The sequence below is a fragment of the Peromyscus californicus genome, unplaced genomic scaffold, assembly GCF_007827085.1.
Source record: "Peromyscus californicus insignis strain IS unplaced genomic scaffold, ASM782708v3 Scaffold_5__1_contigs__length_169319896, whole genome shotgun sequence".
In the NCBI taxonomy this organism is placed as follows: Eukaryota; Metazoa; Chordata; class Mammalia; order Rodentia; family Cricetidae; genus Peromyscus; species Peromyscus californicus.
This window is the reverse complement of record NW_026294573.1, coordinates 105,116,649-105,132,531: the sequence shown is the minus strand read 5'-3', so window position 1 is coordinate 105,132,531 and position 15,883 is coordinate 105,116,649. Positions and strand designations below refer to the sequence as shown.

The following is a 15,883-nucleotide window of genomic DNA, read 5'->3' as shown; positions in this document are numbered from 1 at the left end:
TATGACCATGAAACACAGTGGCAGTCACAATAATGTGGGTTCCTCAGATCCCACAGACGGGTCTGTGTAAAGAAAAACTTGAAAGTATCCATTTGTGTATCTAGGGCAGCTGGAGAATGTGAGTACTTCAGTGAAATCATAGAAGAAAAACCAAGGTCCCCTTAGCCTGGAGAAAAACCAGGAAGATGCTGAGGCTAGCAGGGGCTCTTTGTGCTGCTCTTACGGGGTTATTGTTTCATTTTAAGCATGGCCAGCCACTCAAGTGCTAGTCATGAGATCTTTGCCTCATTCTGTCTCTTTCTCCCTGTCTTCTGTTTGGCAGAGTGAAGGGTCCACCTTCTCACCTAGCCCACCAACTTCCAAAGGACAGTTAACTTTGCATACTCTTCAAGACCTAATGCTGAAGATCTTGTTAGGGACACTGGGATAGAAAAGGTCAATTTTCAGCTCTTAAGTAGCTATGTCACAAGACTGCCACCCTCAGTGAGACAGCTTGCTGAGCGGCTCCTATCCCCAGAGACTCCCTTTCCGGTGTTGTCTGCCCAGGCTAATGATGATGATTAAGGGAAGCCATGATAGTAGGGCAGAGCATCGAAAAGGCCATTCCTCCCACTGAAGACCACGGCAGACATGGAAAGTCAGTAACATTCACTTTTCTCACAACACCAGGACTCTTTCTCAGAATCCACCCACACAATGCCCCAGACAGCCACTACACTTCAATTGGCATGGGGGTCAAAACCTTACTTATCACCCATACTTTGTGTCATTTAGAGACCAAGAGGGTGTGAAGTGATTATGCAGGAACACCCTTTGGGCTGTCCCAAATGGCAGGGGCACTTCCTAAGGCTTCAGATTAGGTTCTGGCACATCTCTGAAACCAGGAACCCATTTCTTGTTTTGAATCCCAATGGCACTCTTCCTGACAAGATATCTGGACTATAATCTTTATTTTCCATACTACCTGGATGAACATAAAAGGACAGAGCACAGCGCACAGGCCAAAAGAGAAACAGAACTAAGGCATAGATAGCCAAGCTAGAACTAAAAGTAATGTTAAAAATAGTTAAATATACAGAATGAATTATATCTCAATAAATCTGTAAAAACAAACTACCCACAAAACCGAACAGAAAGAAAGTAATCTTTTTCCCAAATCATGAGAAAAACAAGGCCCTGTGTACATGCTTCTCTACCAAAGATCATGAGGAACTTGCTGCAGCTAGCAGCAGGTCAGACTCTGACTCAAGCTAGCAATATCCCACTAGGCCCAACACTGGGTAAGATGGCGTGGCTTCTGAGGGGCTCAGAAGCATAGGGAAGGGGCTGGAGAGATGGCTCAGTGGTTAAAGGCACTTGCTATTCTTACAGATAACCTGGGTTTGATTCCCAGAGCACACACGGTGGCCCACAGCCACCTGTAATTCCAGTCTCAGGGGATTTGATGTCCTCTTCTGACCCCTGCAGACACCAGGCACACACATGGCACACAAGCTAAACACTCATAAACATAAAAAAGATAAACAGATCTTTAAAAATTAAAAAGAAAGAACAGAGAAGAGTATACATTTAGAGTGGTCACAACACCGGCTCTTCCAAGCCGGACACTAGAGACGATTCAACAAAACACACTGGCTCTGTAAGATGTTAGTAGTGCAACATTCAAAAACAATGTTCTGGGCTGGGTGTGGTGGTGCACTCCTCTAGTCCCAACCCCCGAGAACACAGGCAGGCCAGCCAAGGCTACATAGTATGGGAAACATTGAGTTTAACACAGTTGAAGATACTGCTTTATGGCAGGACTTGGTAGAGGCTTTAAACCCTAGTGAATGCTGTATCAGGATAGAGTAGGTAGTGTTTCCCAAGGAATTTGAGTAGGAATCCTTTTTTATCATAAGTATCCCAAAGGATCAATATTCTTAACAAAATACCATAGGAGAGGCAGTTCTGAGTCATTTTGGCTGACGATCTCTAATTTCTTTATAGGGATACAATTAATATGGGAACCATAAATAACTTAGAGATTGACTGTAGTTATACTAAAATCAACTATATATTGAAATATATAGATTCTCACTTCACAGTTTGTGTGCTATTCAGCTTTTTGTTTTTTCCACACAGTGTCAGTTTTTAGCCCATGATGGCCTGGAGCTTGCCATGTATCTCAAACTGGACTCAAACTGAAGATCCTCCTGCCTCAGCCTCCCTAGCATTAGGATTAAAGGTGCACACCCATGCTCAGCATTTCAGTAAATATTTTTTTAATCGAATTTTGAGGATTTTTTAAAATTCTTATTTTTATTTGAGTATATGTGTATGTGCTATAGGTGTGAAGATGCCCACAGTGGCCAGAAGAGGGTGTTAGACCCCCTGGAGCTGGAGTTATAGGCAGTTTTGAGCTACTTGATGTGAATGCTAGGAATTGAACTTGGGTCCTCTGGAAGAACAACCAGTACTCTTAACCATTGAGCTATCTCTCCAGCCCCCCTGGGGTATGCTTGTGTGGGTTGTGTGCATGTGCATGCCGGTGTGTATATACATTTGTGCGAGCACATCTGGAGGCCAGAGATCAATGTTGGGTTTTCCCCTTCTCTCTTTCACCTTACTTTTTTTTTTTTTTTTTTTTTTTTTTTGGTTTTTCGAGACAGGGTTTCTCTGGGTAGCTTTGCGCCTTTCCTGGATCTCGCGCCGTAGACCAGGCTGGCCTCGAACTCACAGAGATCCGCCTGCCTCTGCCTCCCGAGTGCTGGGATTAAAGGCGTGCGCCACCACCGCCCGGCTTCACCTTACTTTTTGAGACAGGCTCTTTCACTGAACCTGGAGCTTACAGACTGCCTAGAGTGGCTGGCCAATGGACTCCAGGGAGTCACCTGTCTCTCTCTCCAGTGCTGGGATTACAGACCCATCCTACCAGCTTCCTTAGGAAACAATGACTCCAGACTTACCGAGCCACACCTTTGCTTCCTTTAACCAGAACCTCTGAGTAACTGCTTCAGCCTGATTCTTTCCATTCCCACCTCTCTTGGGGCTCCTTGTACCAGTTTTCCCACAGTCAGCTGAAAGACATAGTACAGCTAAGCCCTTTCCATGCACAAGGCTTGTCTTAGGTTTCTATTGCTGTGATAAAACACCATGACCAGAAGCAACTTGGAGAGGAAAGGGGTTATTTCAGCTTACACTTTTCAGGTCACTCTCTGTCCCTGAGAAAGGTCAGGGCAGGAACGTGGAGGAAGGCACTGAGGCAGAGGCCATGGAGGAGTGCTGTTTACTGGCTTGCTCCTCATGGCTTGCTCAGCCCACGTTATACCCCAGGACCATCTGCCCAGGGGTGGCACCACCCACAGTGGGCTTGGCCCTCCCATATTGATCACTAATTAAGAAAATGCCCCACAGGCTTGCTTACATGCCAATGTCATGGAGGCATTTTCTCAATTGTGGTGCCCTGGTGCCCTGCTCTCAGATAGCTCTAGCTTGTGTCAAGCTGATAAAAAAACAAACAAACAAACAAACAAAACAAAACAAAAAAACCCAACCAGGACAAGGCTCCATCTGCGCTCTCTCTCTCTCTCTCTCTCTTTCTCTCTTTCTCTCTTTCTCTCTCTCTCTCTCTCTCTGTGTGTGTGTGTGTGTGTGTGTGTGTGTGTGTGTGTGTGTGTGTGTGTGGTTATGTGTCTGTGTGAATGTACATGGATGCCTGTGGAAGCCAGAAGATGTGGGATGCCCTAGAACTGGAGTGGTTGTGAGCCACACACATCATGGGTGCTGGGAACCAAACTCAAGTCCTCTGAAGAGCCACACTCTTAATCATGTAGCCCAGGCTGGCTCAAACTCACTATGTAGCCAAGGATGACCTCGAGTTTTTGATCCTCCTGCATCCCTTTTCCAAGTTCTGGGATTACAGGTGAGCATTACCACACCCAGTTTGTGCAGTGGTGAGGGTGGAACCCAAGGTTCCCTTCTCAAACGCTCTTCTCTCTGCCGACTGAGGTACAGCCCTAGCCCTCCATCTTTCCCAGAGGAGAGCAGGGCCCAGAAGCTAATGAGGTTCAAGGAAAGAAGTCTCTACTTTCCCTTCCTGTTCACACAGGGCTAGCAGCAGTTAAGGGCAGTGGGTTGCTTGGGCCTGTGACTGTCTCAGCCTGAACACCAGCTACCATGGGATTACCTGCTGCAGATCCACGCTAGGGACCTCTGAGAAGCCAAGCCACCTGTAAGTGTTCTCACCAGGGAAGTCTGTTGCTTTGGCACCCCTTTCCTGTAAGGAAGTAGACCCAAGCTTCAACTCAGTACAGCTTGCAGAGTCTATGACGTACTTTCAGAAAAGGGAGGCATATGTCTTTCCTCTTGTGACTCTAGCAGATAATGCTGTGGCATACACACATTCATGGTAGAATAAACCAGTGAAATAAAACCGTACGTTTAACCAAATAGATAATGAGAAGTCAGGCCAGAGGACTGCAGATTCCACTGGAATCCCAACACTTAGAGGGGGAAGCAAGGAGGATCCAAAGTTCAAAGTCATCTTTGTCTATACTGTGATTTATATCCTCAGCTACATACAGAGGCAGAGGCAGGAAGGTCGGGAGTTCAAGATCATCTTTAGCAACTTATTGAGTTTGAGGCCACCCTGGGCAACATGAGACTCTGTCTAGAAAACCCCATTGTCGTTTCTTGCTACCACCAATGCTCTGTACTCAGTAGAGTAGGCTACAAGGGAGAAATATTCAGAGGAGCACATACTCTGTGACCCTATGAAGCCGAGGGGTCATTGTTATCATATTTGATTTTCTAGAACTTCTGAGTTCCTCATAATCTTAGAAGTTGAGCAAGGAAAAGAGACACCATCTCTACAACAAGAAGTCCCTGAAGCAAGGGCACAGCTTCCACATTTCCTGAGGTGGTTGGTGGTGGTCCCTCCCTCCATCCAAATGTCTACATCAGAAACCTTAGAGTCCCCTCTGATTGCCCAGCTCTCCAGCCCACCTCTAAAGAGGCTCCATATCCTGCCCTTGCATTTTACTCACATCTGTCCTCCCTCTCGGCATCTGCTTTAGCTCGGGGCCCCATCATCTCTCCCCCACCTCCCACTGACATCTTACCCTCCAACCGCACAAGGGACAACTTAGAGGGTCCTCCCCAGTGCGGACTGCCTATCTTGTGACACTCCCTCTTCCACTTTCAGTCACTGAGCTGACACCCTGTCACTCTCCATGCCTTACAGTCAGCAGGCAACAGAAGCCGTAAACTCCTCTTCCAGCTCCAACAGTCAAAGGGTCAGGATGGCAGCATTCTCTTGCTCTCTCAGGATCACCACACGTTGCTACTCATTCTGACATATATCTATAAACCTTCCTGTCAGCATTCGAGCCCATCTTTCTCCTGGAGACACACAAGCAGAGCCTTGACCAGTCTCTGTATCCTTCAAGTACCAGGAACTGAGCAGACATGTAGCAAATGCTCATGAACTAAACAAATGAGTTAATGGGTAATCTGGTTTCAGGGAGGCTAGACTAGCATTCTCTCAAGTGTGCAGGGACCACGTCAGCTGCCATATGCCATTCTGTAAGTCTCTTATGCCTCTGACTGCACAAGAGGCAGAGTGTTGCTTGATGAAATTAAGTACTCAAAAGCTCTATTTGTTTTTTTTTTTTTTTTTTTTTTTTTTTTTGCAACATATCTCTTCCAAGACGTAGACGTGTGGCTGAACCAACCAGCTGAACAGACAACAGGCCAGAGGGCTTGTGCCTGCTGCCACTCATACCAATGACAGCCCAAATACTACTCAATTGCTCAACAGAGCCTGGGCAGCAGGGAGTTCCCCAGGATTAGTGAGGTGTATGGCAGAGCTGGCACACAAAATGGGCCATTCCAAAGTTTCTGGAAGACAGACACAGCAGGAGCAGAGCCCAGGGAATAGATCACCAAGAAGAGCTCTCGTTTCCTTCCTAAGGAGACAAGAAGAGACCCTGGGGAGCTCAGAGATAGGCTGGGACCTGGTTCAGCTGCTGAGATGCAGCCAGGCCAATTAAATAATTGGCCTGATAGGGAAAGAAGGGAGCCACTCCTTTCGGGCAAACTCCCGCCCCAGACAGGAGGCTCCAGGCAGCTGTGGTAACAGCAGCAGCAACAACAAGGCAGGGATTTCTTCCTCTGCCTCCCACTAGCTGAGAGCTAATGCTTAAATTAGCACCTTGGAAACACCCAGATCTACTGGCTGCACCTTCTCTCTCAAGTGCTGCCACTCCCACAAGCCTCTTTTTCAAGATGAGTTTCTCTTTCAAGTAAAAATAAAGAAAAAGATGCTTCTTCTGGGGGAGGGTTATTTGATGATGAGGTCCAAGACAGATCTCTGTCCATACATCCAGGTCCTGAAAGGGGCAATGAGGCCAATACTGGAGCTTCCATCTTTTCTTGTGGTCTAAGGAGGCAGACTCTACTCTGCCTTAAGGAAGCTCACTCATGGAGTGAGCAAGAGAAACAAGCTTTTACTGAATGGTGTGGTCCAGCAGGGCAGGGCTCCATCTGAACTTACATGGCTAACCACTGTGTCCCTGATATCTTGTGTAGAATCTGGAACAGTGCAGATGTTCAGTATTTGGTAAATCAATTTTCTGAGTCAATATATCAGGCTCCATGATATTCTTTGGAAGGGAGAATGAGGAACTATTGTTTAAACATTAAATGAATAGTTTGTCTTCATTTTGTAAATGGAAAAACAGTTCAAGGAGAATGAGAGACTTCCTAGAGGTCACTATAAATAATAGCAAAAAATGGAAGAGATCACAGGTGACTTTGAGCCTGGGACCCTAGTTTTGATGGTCTTTCCCCAAACACCCCTACAGAACCATCCTGCCCTCTCCCTCTGTGGTGTGCATCTTGATTCCTTATGACTCAGTGAAGGTCCCTGGGGGAAACGTCACACAACATTCTCCTGTTTTCAACAGAATAAAGGGCACTTAAGAAGGCTGGGGTGTCTCTAGACTCCAGCATAGGAAGAGTCAAGAGACAGGGGAATGTCTATGACCCCTAAGTATTAGACTATATTGTTACTTCTTTAAGATTCACTCAACCTCAACACAGTATTCTCTTGCAGACTACTTCAGCTTTCAAAAAAGGACGTGGGCAGCTACAGCTATTCTAATAAGCACCTCCTCACCACAAACTTCTCTTCTTCGGGGCCACACAAACCAAAACAGCTCAGGAGTCTTCCACCCATGATTAGGAAAGAATCCCAGGAAATAGCAGAGTCACCAAGGACAACTGCACAATCCTGACGGCCTTACTCTTCTCTTTCCGTGGACAGCTACCATCTCAGGAACCTCAGATGAGAAACAAGAACCAACTCCTTTCCTAGACTTACAAGAACCTCCGCCCCTTTCATCCCCGCCTCCACATATGAGTAGCTTAGAACTGGAAGGGCATCGCATCCTAGTTTGGAAGCAAGGTTAGCTGAATAGGGAACCTATTAAGCAAAGGTCTAACCCAGCTAAGGTTCTTTTTTTTTACATTCATAGACTAAACTTCTCCCTGGGGATATTCTGGTTCCCAAACAATTCAGTAGTAGCATCAAGGTAGGGAAAAGTCTTGCAGCACCTCTACAGGTTCAATATTGTACACTTCTACAAAGCCCGTCTGTTTCGGCTTCACAAAATGTAGAAGACAGATCTCCAGCTAGGTGGCAACTAATTATCCAACAAAATATGTGGCATGGAGAACTCCATACTTCCCACCTTCACACCTTGGTCCATCTTGGTTACTGTAACAGGCAAGTTATTTATCTAGGAAACCACAAAGCATACTGTCAATTCTGAAGCTGCAGGCTCAAGAGAAGAACCTGTTCTGGCCCACTCTGACTAACACAGAGGGAAGGGACTTAGGGAGCCCCTGAGCTTAAGTGAGAGCACATGTCAGGGCCAGCAGAGTACAAGGGATCTACACGTTTTGGTTCCTGGCCTATCCTGCTTCCTTTTAGCTCTTGCAGCACAGGCTCCAAGGTGGGTTAAGTGAAGCCTCAGCGTTCTTTCCCCCTCCCTTTTCTAGTCCAGCTGGTTAGGCCTCTGACCTTCCTACCTATTTGCGAGCAGCAATGACAGCCAGGTAGCCCTAGGGCAATGGCCAGCAGGCATCATCTTCTTTAGGCCATGCCTCCACAAACCGGCATCACCCTCCCCCCCTTCCATCCCCTCGGCGCCGGCATCGATGACATCATTCCTGCCTGACTCCAGGACCGCGGACCGGAGGCAGGATCCCCGCCCTGCAAAGACTCTAAGCACGTAGGCCTAAGATGACAAGGGCTCTTCCGAATTCCGAACGGGTCTGCACAGGCTGCTCCAGCACAGCTCCACCTCCCATTCTTGGAGGTACCTTAGTGTTCTCATGGACACCGGTGATTCTTCATCTCGCCACTGCACACTCTTCCCCTTCCCGATTCCAGATGCCCCCAGCTTGAACTGGGGGCGCTCCTCTTTCTAGAAGAAGGAAATTCCCAGGTCCTGCACCGAACCTCTGCTCCCATCGGTGCCTGGTTCCTATTCAGCTTTGCTATTTATATAAAGGACTGGCGAGCAGGCCTCTCCTTTTCTAAAAGCCTATTTGCAGTCCTCTTTAGACTGACCGATCTCCTGGCCTCCTCCCTCGTCCTGAGCATCACAGGCCTCGAAGGCTAAACGCCTTTCTCATCCGCCCTCATCCCCATCCCCTGGGTCTGCTGCCAAAGATACCCAGTGACATCCCCCTCGATCACCCTACTAGCGGTGTGCACCATCGGGCTTCCCTGGGTCCTATCCGACGGCGTTCTGCCTCCGCTGACCGTGCCCTCCGCCCTTCCAGGTCCTTCGCTCTCACCGCAGGTAATCCCCCCCCCCCACACACACACACGGTTTTCTCTCTCTGCAAGACTCCCTCCCCCGGCAATGCGTTTTCACGGCTCCCCCTGCCTTATCAGATGGCGCCCCCCTCGCACAATCCCCACGGCCTAGTTCCTTCCCTCCTCTCCGGCGGCGCCCCTCCCGGCCCTGGCCTGCCCGCCGCCCGCCCCCTCACCAGCGGCTGCATCTCCGAGTGCGCGGTGGGCACCTGGAACCGGTCGATCTCCTCCATCATGGTGCCGGTGGGCGAGCGGGCCAGGGGCCGGGCGCGGCCAGGGACGCCGACGGGACCGCGCGGGGCGGCGGCCCCAGAAGCCCGGCAGATGATGCAGACTAGGCCGCCCCGGACCCGTAGGGCGAAAAAGCGGATGGAAGGACGGACAGGCGGCGAGAGGCTCGCGGGCTGACTGTGGCCGGCGTAAGCTCCGTGGGGTTGCCTAGAGCTACCGCGGCAGTGGCCCCGCGGAGCCGCAGGTCTTGCCTCGCCTCCTCCTCCGCCGCCGCCTCCTGTCAGCAGCTCAGCCACTGCGGTGACTCTGCAACTCCACTTCCGGGTCCGGGACACCGCCCGGATCCTGCATTATTCATGAGAAGGCGGTGCCTGGACGCCCCAGCCCTGCCCACTTGCGGGAGCTCCCAGTGCGCGCGGCGGGCGGACGTAGTTTCGCTGCGGGGGCGGGGCTTAGCGGGGCCCGAGGATCCTTGCGCACCCTGCTCCGCCTCCTCCCCGTGCCGGGAGGGGGCGCCGGGCGCGCCTGCGCTTCGGCTGCCTATCGGTTGCTGGGTAACCGCGTCAGGGAGGAGCCGACGCTGTTCTACAAGGGCGCGGGGACCCACAAACGACAGCTGTCCCTGAAGAACCCTGGTAACCGGGAATTGAAGTGGAAGACAGCCTGCGTTTCTCGTGTGTGGTCAAGAAGGCGAAAATTCTCCCCAGGAGAGGGAGCGTTTTGCAGGTTTTTTTCAGGGTTTGAGGTGCTTTCTATTTTTTTTGTAGCAATGCCCCAGAAACAGACTCGTAAGCAGGTAATGTCATACTGTGGCCTGCGGTCTTCTGATGACCTCTGACCTTAACCGCCGATTATTCCCTGTTGATCTCCAACCTCTCTCTCTTGTGACTCCTGGCTTGTGTTCCCACGGCCCCGAGTCTCCTGTTCTCCCTCACAAATCCTGTCCTCCTCGCCCATGTTTTCCTGAACCCTCTGTCATTTTACTTTTAACTGCATCTGTCTTCCTTACTATTTCCACCTCTTCACTTCACAGACCCAGCCTGTCCAGTCCACCCCACCCCCCAGCCCTCCACCCCTCCTCCCTTCAGTCCTCCCACCCCTCCTCCCTTCAGTCCTCCCACCCCTCCTCCCTTCAGTCCTCCCACCCCTCCTCCCTTCAGTCCTCCCACCCCTCCTCCCTTCAGTCCTTTGCTCATTGCCTTCTCATTCTTGTCCCTAAGGACTTTGTCCAACACCCTGCTGCATGGTTAGTGCTGAGCTGAGTGTGAGGACAAGGGGCCATTTGTCATGTGGGAGCTCAGAGAGGGGGCACAAGAGAGGACTGTACAGGAGACATGAAACAGATCGTGTGCGGGAGTTTAGAGTGAGAGTTTCCACAAAGACCCTCTTCCCACCCGTCGTCCCTGCCCTCAAACACAAGTCGCCTCCCTATGAGCCTCTCACCCACTCAATCATGCGAATATTGTGTCTATGTCATCTGGCAAGATGGCATCCTTCTCACAGGAGCTTCGAATCACCCCCGCCCCCCAGCATCACCACAGATGACAAGCTAGTCTCAGGTTCTCAAGGAGCATTCTGGGATATAAAAACTCTGTCCTTCAGAAATTGCTTTTCTAACTATCAGGGCTTTTTTTTTCTCTCTCTCTCCAAACTTTTCTACACTTAAGCCTAGGTGTGTTGAGGTCTGGAGAGCAAATCTGTATCCATGATATTTGTGACTTTACATATTTTGATACATATTTTTGCATATGAACCTTGTGCCCTCCGCTTCTCTTACACTGGCCACCTACAGCTGAAGAACCTATCATTCTTAAAGTTCTGTAGCCTTTGAGAGGTTATTCTGTTCTTGTGTTGGCCATGTCCTAGTTTTATGTTGAGACTGAGCTGTGTTTTGAAACTCTTGTAGTGTGCTTAAGGCAGCTGGCCCTTAGTTCATAGGCAGTTTGTTTTAACTTGAAATTACCAAGGTCTAGCTAGTTATATATAGTAAAATGGATCCTTTTATATGATCCTTTTGTATGTATAAGAGCTGGACACTTATACAGATACAATTAAAATATAGAATATGTCCTCTATTACAAGAAATTCTCTGTGCCTTAGTCCACTTGCACTCTTCCTGTCCCCTACCCCCTGACCTCTGGTCTGCTTTCTCACCACAAATGAATTTTTTGGTAGCAACTTGTAGTTTTAATAGGATGAGTGTCTCCAGTCTCATTAGGGGAAACATCAATGACTTGTTAAGTTGAAAGCAGAGAGTTGACAACAGGTAGGGAGGAGATCAACCTAGGTCAAAGCCCTGCACACACCAGCACTGTCTGCTGGAGGGAAGGGGTATTTCAGTATACCACAAACACTCGTGTGTTATAAGAAAAGGCTAGGTTGTGCTAGATTGTGTTTATCATGGTCTTGTCTCGGTGAAACTCAATTCAGATCAGTATTAAGGTATGCTGAGTACCGGACATGCTTGAGACATTTTCTCTGTCTCCCAGCATAATAGATAGCAGACAGATGAAGGATTCCTGGGGCCGAAGGAGAGAAAGGCATGCAGGTTGGAGCAGTGGAGAGGCTTCAGAGAGGAGACATTAGGACTCGGAAGCCCACAGTGGTGAGGAAAGGTCAGGATTGGAGTAGCTAGAGGACAGAGAGAACCTTAAACTTTTAGTTCATGTCACACCACTGATCAGGTCTTTTAGTGCTTTCTTCTTTTAAAGGTGTGTGTGTGTGTGTGTGTGTGTGTGTGTGTGTGTGTGTGTGTGTGTGTGTGTGTGTCTGCTTAGACAAGAGGCATCAGATAACCCCGGAGTTAGAATTTCAGATGGTTGCTAGCCACCCAAGGTGGGCTCTGGGAATCAAACTCAGGTCTTCTGCAAGAGCAATGCATGCTCTTGATAGCCTCACTTTTTCGTATTTTCTGTTGCTCTCAACATCTCAAAAGTCTAACTGGGTTGATTCATAGGGCCCAGACAGCCCCAGTCCACTTCAGACTTATCATTAACTACATGAAAACTTTCCCATCAGTACAATGACCTGCCCTCTCCCTGCAGAGTGACAGCCACACTCTCTTTCTCCTTCAGGCTTGTGGCTGGTACAGTCTTTCCCATCTGCTGCCATCTGCTTCACTTTGCCCTGCCCTAAATTTCCCTTTTCTTTCTTGTGTGTCTGTCAAGTTTCAACACAGTATTCATACTTTCCTATAAAGGACTAAGTCCACTTTCTGGAAACAGACCACTGTATAAACTCCTTTGTGGCAAAGCTCAAATCTATATTCTTTTCATTGCTGCTCTCCATTTCTTGGATACAACCTTGCATATGTTTAATTCTGAAAAGAAACTGGTTGAATATTAATCTGAATGCATGAGCTTGTCTTTGGGAGTTTTCATCCGAGTGTGTTTGATAGGCAGGAAGGAGTAAGCCTGGATGGAACTAATAATAACAGGGAGCTTAGTGGGACCTGGTAACATGGAAATGCATGTATAAACATGCTCTTCTGGGCTCCTGTGTGTGTGGCTGCTTTGGCAGCAGGCAGGGCTGTGAATGATTGGATTGAACTATGTTCATCTGTGGCTTAGGAGATGGGTGGAAGGGACTAAGAGGCTGAAAAATCCTCATGAGGTAACTACTCCTTCTTATTCTGTAATTACAGATGAGCTGTGTACTCCATGCCAGGGACTGTCGTAGGTATTGGCGACACAGAGAGAAATCACACACACACACACACACACACACACACACACACACACACACTCACACCCCACGTGGAGGGAAATTGTCAATAAATAAATAAGTAAAATGTGGTGTGTTTGATGGAAGACGGTGCCAAGAAGAAACACAAATCAGGGTGATGTAGTTATACATTCGGAGTCAGATGATCATAATTAAATCAAGTGTTCAGACTCAGCCTCACAGAGGCAACAACAGAGCAAAGCCCTTCAGGAAAGGCAGGAGGTATGGCATCACTGGGGGTGGGGGAGTGAGGAGCCTGCCAGACGGTTGGCATAGCAAGTGTAAAGCTCCTGAGGCTGGGCCCCACTACTCGTGCTCTGGGTCAGCAAGGAAGGCAGGCAAGTAGTAGGATAAGGTCAGAGAGGTGTCTCTTGCCTCTCTCGACTTTACCCCCTAGCGTTAATCAAATAACTCACACCATATTAAATCAGTCATGATGGCACTCCATGAATCATAATTTGTAATTAAAATGCATGAATGCCAGGCACCATAAACCATGACCAGCTCCAAACATCACTGGTAATGCCTCAATAACAAACTGCCCTTCCTAAAAATGGTGAGCATGCCAGCTAGCTGTGTGTGTTATGCGCAGGAGCTTTACAGCGTTGCCAAACATTGCCTGGCAGCCAGACTTCTGAGTAGAAAACCAAATTAGAGTCTTCTGTGAACTCCAGTTAAGAGCTAATTTTAGTTTATGACTAACAAATTTTAGTACCCCTTTATAACTCAGTTGGTTATCATTAAAAAAAAAAAGTCTGGAATTTTGCATTGTTTGCTTATAAAAGCCCCCAAAAAAACTTACATCTAGACAACTTTGTGGTCTTCCAAGAAACCCCCCTGGGGCAACACTTTCAGAATAGTGATCTGGATGAAGAGTGACTGGGATGGGGTAGAGGGACTGGATTGGCATGAGGCCAGAAGAGAGCATTAGATAAGTAATTTCTTCCTAGGCTTTCCTACCTCACTTCCTTCTAAATACCTCAGACTAAACCACTCCCACCCCCATGCCCAATCCATAAACCTCTCCCACCTAGAATGCTACAAAAACCTTGCACCTGTTCACGCCCTTTCGAATCCATTCTCTACACTGCATCAAGAATGATTTTTATTTTCACCCATGGTAGTACACAGCAAGACCCTGCTTCAAAAACAAAAACAAAAACAAAAACCTGGTCTGCTGAGATGTCTCAGTGGAAAAAGGGGAGCTTGCCATCAGGCCTGGAAACTCAAATTTTATCCTGAGAACGCACATGGTAGAAGGAGAAAACCAGTTACCAGGAATTGTCCTCTGACCTCCACATGCATGATGTGGCATGCACACACACACAAATAGATATATAAAAGCATAAATGTAATTCAAAGCAAACAAAACCCCAAATCTTTTATTCCTTTCTTCTTCTTCTTCTTCTTCTTCTTCTTCTTCTTCTTCTTCTTCTTCTTCTTCTTCTTCTTCTTCTTCTTCTTCTTCTTCTTCTCCTTCTCCTCCTTCTCCCCCTCCTCCTCCTCCCCCTCCCCCTCCTCCTCCTCCTCCTTGGTTTTTTTAGACAGAGTTTTTCTGTATAATTTTGGAGCCTGTCCTGGAACTGGCTTTGTAGACCAGGCTGGCCTCGAACTCACAGAGATCTGCCTGCCTCTGCCTCCCAAGTGCTGGGATTAAAGGCATGGACCACCACCACCAGGCCCCAAATCTTTTCAAACTGCCAATATGATTAGGCCATTCCCCCATTCAGAACTCTTTAGTGACTCCCATTGTTTTTCAGATAGAGTCCTGATTTTTAAGTAATCCCTCAGGGTCCTGTATGGACTGAGGCTTGCTCATGCCTTAAAACTTAATATGTACTTATCTTCCCTCATAATTCCTCTACCTCACTGGGCAGTGGTGGCGCATGCTTTTAATCCCAGCACTTGGGAGGGAGAGCCAGCCAGATCTCTGTGAGTTCAAGGGCAGCCTGGGCTACAGAGTGAGTTCCAGGAAAGGTACAAAGCTACACAGAGAAACCCTGTCTCAAAAAAAAAAAAAAAATTACTCTACCTCGTTTTTATGTGCTGTCCCCTATTTATGATGTTTTGTTTTGTTTTGACATGGGGGCCTCACCTAGCCCAGCTGAAGAGGGCCTTGAACTCCTGATCCTCCTGCCTCTGCCTCCCAAATGCTGTGACTACAGGCATGCCTGCCTTTCCTCTCCATCTTAAACAGTCTTCAAATCTTCACTCATACATGTAATCTTAAGATTTTTAACTCAGAAACCAATCCCTACAACCTGTTCTGATGTCTCCTGCCCTTTTGTTGAGGAAGATGGGGCTAAAGTTCATATTCATTCATATTTATGTGGGTATTATTGTGCTATATGCTCCTTTCTTCCATAGCGTGAATGATGGTTTGTAATTATTCACTTGTTTGTGTAATTGTTTACATTACATTGATCATTGTATGTCTCTCATGAGATTGTAGTCTCCTTGGAGCAGGGCTTGTGGATACTTTTGTTTACAGCTGTATTCTCAGGCTAACACAGTGGCTATCATGTCAGAAACGCTGAATGACTGACTGAGTGTTGAATGAATAAGGGAATTCGGTGGGGGTGTACCACACTGTGTCTCCTCACACTGATTCTGGGGGAAACAGGAGAGACTTCTGAGAGAAATACCAACAGCAGGTTTGAACAGACACACATGAATCCAAAATGAAGAATAAGAAATAACCAAAGAAGTAAGACGGTGGTGGTGGTGGTGGTGTGGGGGGTAGTTCTTCAGAAGCTGAAGGGAAGAGTTGGCTGTCAGCCATGTGGCCAACTGCTCAAGTGTCAGCGGAGTAACCACTAAGACATGGCCTTCAGATGCAAGGATTAGGAATTCATTAAGGATTTTGCAGAGAACAACTTCAGAGGTAAAAGCGAGACCGTGAACTAGGAGGCAGTGAAGACCATATGGGCAAGTGTGTATTTTTTTAAAGATGAAAGTAAAACTTGAATATATTAAGCACTGTGGCAAAAGATCCGGATGGAGAGGAGTTGAAGATAAAGGAGAGAAAAATTGAATTATGACTTGATCCAAGTTTCTGAGAAG

The 15,883-nt window shown here is 47.8% G+C and overlaps 2 protein-coding genes across 8 annotated transcripts in view; one reads left to right on the top strand and one right to left on the bottom strand.

Moving 5' to 3' along the window:
• Nucleotides 1-9,405, bottom strand: part of Fam219a (family with sequence similarity 219 member A) — a 57,128-nt gene extending 47,723 nt beyond the window's left edge. For 2 of the 6 annotated variants that reach the window (XM_052715443.1, XM_052715447.1), the window contains exon 1: nt 9,043-9,400. In XM_052715443.1, coding sequence (XP_052571403.1) covers nt 9,043-9,102 — 60 coding nt within the window. In that variant the 5' untranslated portion in view covers nt 9,103-9,400. Of the gene's footprint in view, nt 1-9,042 lie in introns of all 6 variants that reach the window. The other 4 variants (XM_052715445.1, XM_052715449.1, XM_052715444.1 and 1 more) reach the window with 3 other exon arrangements.
• Nucleotides 9,406-9,416: 11 nt separating this feature from the next.
• The window catches only part of Dnai1 (dynein axonemal intermediate chain 1), a 71,333-nt gene continuing 64,866 nt past the window's right edge, over nt 9,417-15,883 (top strand). Inside the window, exon 1 of one of the 2 annotated variants that reach the window (XM_052715438.1) lies at nt 9,417-9,893. In XM_052715438.1, coding sequence (XP_052571398.1) covers nt 9,867-9,893 — 27 coding nt within the window. In that variant the 5' untranslated portion in view covers nt 9,417-9,866. The remainder of the gene's footprint in view (nt 9,894-15,883) is intronic. The other variant, XM_052715437.1, reaches the window with a different exon arrangement.